The 3,137-nt window shown below is 41.9% G+C and overlaps 1 protein-coding gene across 3 annotated transcripts in view; it reads left to right on the forward strand.

The window, feature by feature from the left end:
* The first annotated feature begins 651 nt into the window (after positions 1 to 651).
* LOC102004045 (protocadherin Fat 2) overlaps positions 652 to 3,137 on the forward strand; it is a 94,339-nt gene continuing 91,853 nt past the window's right edge. For all 3 annotated transcript variants that reach the window (XM_005377194.1, XM_005377195.1, XM_005377196.1), the window contains exons 1-2: positions 652 to 707; positions 1,648 to 1,815. In XM_005377194.1, the coding sequence (XP_005377251.1) occupies positions 653 to 707; positions 1,648 to 1,815 (223 nt within the window). In that variant the 5' untranslated portion in view covers position 652. The remainder of the gene's footprint in view (positions 708 to 1,647; positions 1,816 to 3,137) is intronic.

Raw genomic sequence — 3,137 nt, forward strand, 5'->3', positions numbered from 1 at the left:
AAAGTTTTTGCACATCTAAAGAAATCACCAAGAAAGTAAACAAAACCCAAGAACTGGGAAAAATATTTTAATCAACACTTCTTTGAAGTTTTCTTTGTGTCCCTTTATGGAAGTTCTTCCCTCGTCCAGACTTTCCTGTCATTTACTGAAACTTATCACCCAGTCTTTTGTGGTTGTGAACCTCCTTCCTATTGCTAGGCTGCAATCACCTGAGTGGGTCTGGCTCAACTTGGAGCCCCTCAGCCCTCAGGACAGTGACACAGCTGTGTCCGGGTTCTCAGGTCTTTACAGCATCCTGTTGGAATTAACTCTATTCTACTTCCAGAGCACTTTCTACTAGGTCAACAAGGACTAAGGAGCAGATCATCGGACTTCCTGCCAAAAATTCTCCCTAGGATACCCCACATCAACTCTCAAGACACGAGTTAAGTAGTTATCTGGTGGCCCTGGTTCTGCTGATAATATCCCCAGATTTATCACGGAAACAGGCACAGGAACTGAAATATGACCTACGTGCAAGTCACTCCGACAGTGAAATGGTTGCGTTCCGTGTTGGGTAACAATTTATTGACCTGTGGGCTTAATTTGTGTAAAGACTGAATTTGTATAAATAGACACAGCCATGCATTCGTTGGTAGGCAGTGCCACGGACATGAGGGAAACTCGTTTAAACATGGACATTTGCAAGGTTTTATTAATCTGCACAGGTTGGTTTAAATTTGATGTTTCGTTTGTTTTTAAGGAACAAATTTAAGTGAGGAATTTGAATCTTGGCTGAGATCCTTTTAAGTCGTGATTATTCTTCTCTTTCTCACACTTATTCTTTCTCTTTTTTGTGTAGTTTGTGGGTCTGATTAAAGAACACAACCACAATCTTGGATTATTTCAAGTAGGGTTCAACAATTTGTATATTTTCCACTTTAGGTTGTTCTTCTAACTGCTTAATTTGATGTGTAACTCTTTTTCTATTATATAACAAGAAGTCATATGAAATACTCATGAATTTATGGCTGCTCTAAATGCGAGGATGTTGTTTTGGATTTTGACTATGTGCAGCTATGCCACATTTTTAGACTTACTACATAGTTCGGGAGTGAGGATCAGGATCTACTGTTTTTCATTTTCACTGTCAAAATGTCACACAGTGCCATTTATAATGAGTCACAAGCAGGGCCTGTATTCATTCTAATAAAAAGAAAACCAATGAAAAAAGGAGTAAACTAAAATAGATTTTATAATGCCGTTGTAATGCAACAAATTTTATATTAAAAATGGGGCTTCACTGAACATGCTTTGACTGAAATGATCATTAAAGGATGAAATTAGTGAAATATCCTTTTGAATAAAATAATCATTCTACATAGCAATTATTAAATATGCTTATTGAATGAAGTAAGAAACTAAAGGTATAGTAATTCTGGGATCACAAGTTGTTCTTCACCTAAAGTTGTTCATCCAGCACAACTGAAATGAATTTAAAAGAACGAGCATAAACACTGAGTCAGTGTTAAAGGCAGTGTTTCCTCCAGTTATGGTTTCAGCTATGTGTGTAATTTATGGGGACAAAAAAGAGAAAAATTATGAGCAAAACTGTTCATTTTATATTTTTGGTCATAGCTAAGAAGGCTTTCGGTGTTATCTCATCAGGGTTTTCCCACATTGGGGCAGAAATTCAGATATTAATTAACCCCGTGAACTTGCCTGAGAACCTGCTTCCTGGAACCCAGCTAAGTCGAGCCTATGACAAAGACGTGGCTGGGAAAGCAGACGCCTACCGCTTTCTGAATAAAACAAAGGATTTTGTCATCAATGCCAGTAAGTGAATTTTAGCACTCATGGGTTCGAATTTGTTTCATACCTATTTCTTTTCAAGTTTAGAATGGAAGGAAACTTAGTTACTCCGCAGAGTTGTGTTGGGTTTCGGGGTCCTGCTTTGCTTTCCAAGCCTGCTCTACCCCCAGGCATGACAATCCGACACTGCCGCAAGTGCTGTTGCTTAACACAACAGGAAGTCTCCTTCATGAGCCAACCTGAGTCACCTCATTTTCTTCAAAGAAAGAGGGAGCCTTTGAGTAATGAGAAATATGATCCAGAACATATATTTTTGTACAAATTTTTTAAAAAATGACTTACAGATATTTTGGCTAAGTGAATTAATTTTCCCCACAGTGTTGATGAACTAGCCAGTTCAGGCAGGGATGCGTCCTGTGCTCGGGGCTCCTGTGAGTCCTAAATGTCCTCAGGAAACTGTCAGAATGGGCACTTAGGATGCTTGAAGAAGCACTGGAAAATGGTCTCTCCTTAAAAAGGCAAACAGGCAAACAAGTGAAATTGCTTTCTTTTCACACTGGAAGTCCAACCACAGCCAGGGACAAACAGAAATGAAGTTTCTGAAGCCTTGTGAGGTAGGGACAACTCCCTATCCTCTCACAATGCTTTTTTCTCAGATGTGAGTTCCACACACAGTGAACTAGATGGGAATTCTAAGCTAGGATGGGGCCAGGATCCTTGCTTTTCAGACAGCTTTCAAAATATGAAAGCATGTGTTTCTGTACTATGCTTCAGAAATGTCAACATATTTCTGATATAAGTTTTACCCATTTAAGAAAAATTTTGAAAATCAAATGAACTTATGGATGCCAGTTACTCCCTGGCCAGTGCAGCCCACCTTTGCCTGGGCCAGGCTCAGGCTTCCCCTCAGTGGCACTCTCGATCCCACTCACAGGGGCTGTGCCGGAACCTGGAATTTGGATAAAATCTCTGCCACCCTCGCTCCTCCCTGGGGTCGTGACAGGGACACCTTGCCCCCTAGCCTGGGTGCTGGTCATTCCTCTGCAGTACCAGCAGATCCTCAGACTCTGCAGATCCTGCCATTGGGACCCAATGTTCCTTCCTCCTCCTCCTCCTCCTCTTCCTCTTGTCCTTCTCCTCCTCCTCCATCTCCTTTTCCTTTTCTTCCTCTTCCTCCTTTTCGTGCTCCTCCTCGCCTACTTCCTCCCCCTCTTCCTCTTCCCCCTCCTCTTCCTCCTGTTCCTCCTCTTCCTCCTGCCCCTCTTCTTCCTCCTGCTCCTTCTCTTCCTCCTGCTCCTTCTCTTCCTCCTGCTCCTCCTCTTCCTCCTGCTCCTCCTCTTCCTCCT

Source organism: Chinchilla lanigera, unplaced genomic scaffold (assembly GCF_000276665.1).
Source record: "Chinchilla lanigera isolate Chin_1 unplaced genomic scaffold, ChiLan1.0 scaffold00009, whole genome shotgun sequence".
NCBI lineage: Eukaryota > Metazoa > Chordata > Mammalia > Rodentia > Chinchillidae > Chinchilla > Chinchilla lanigera.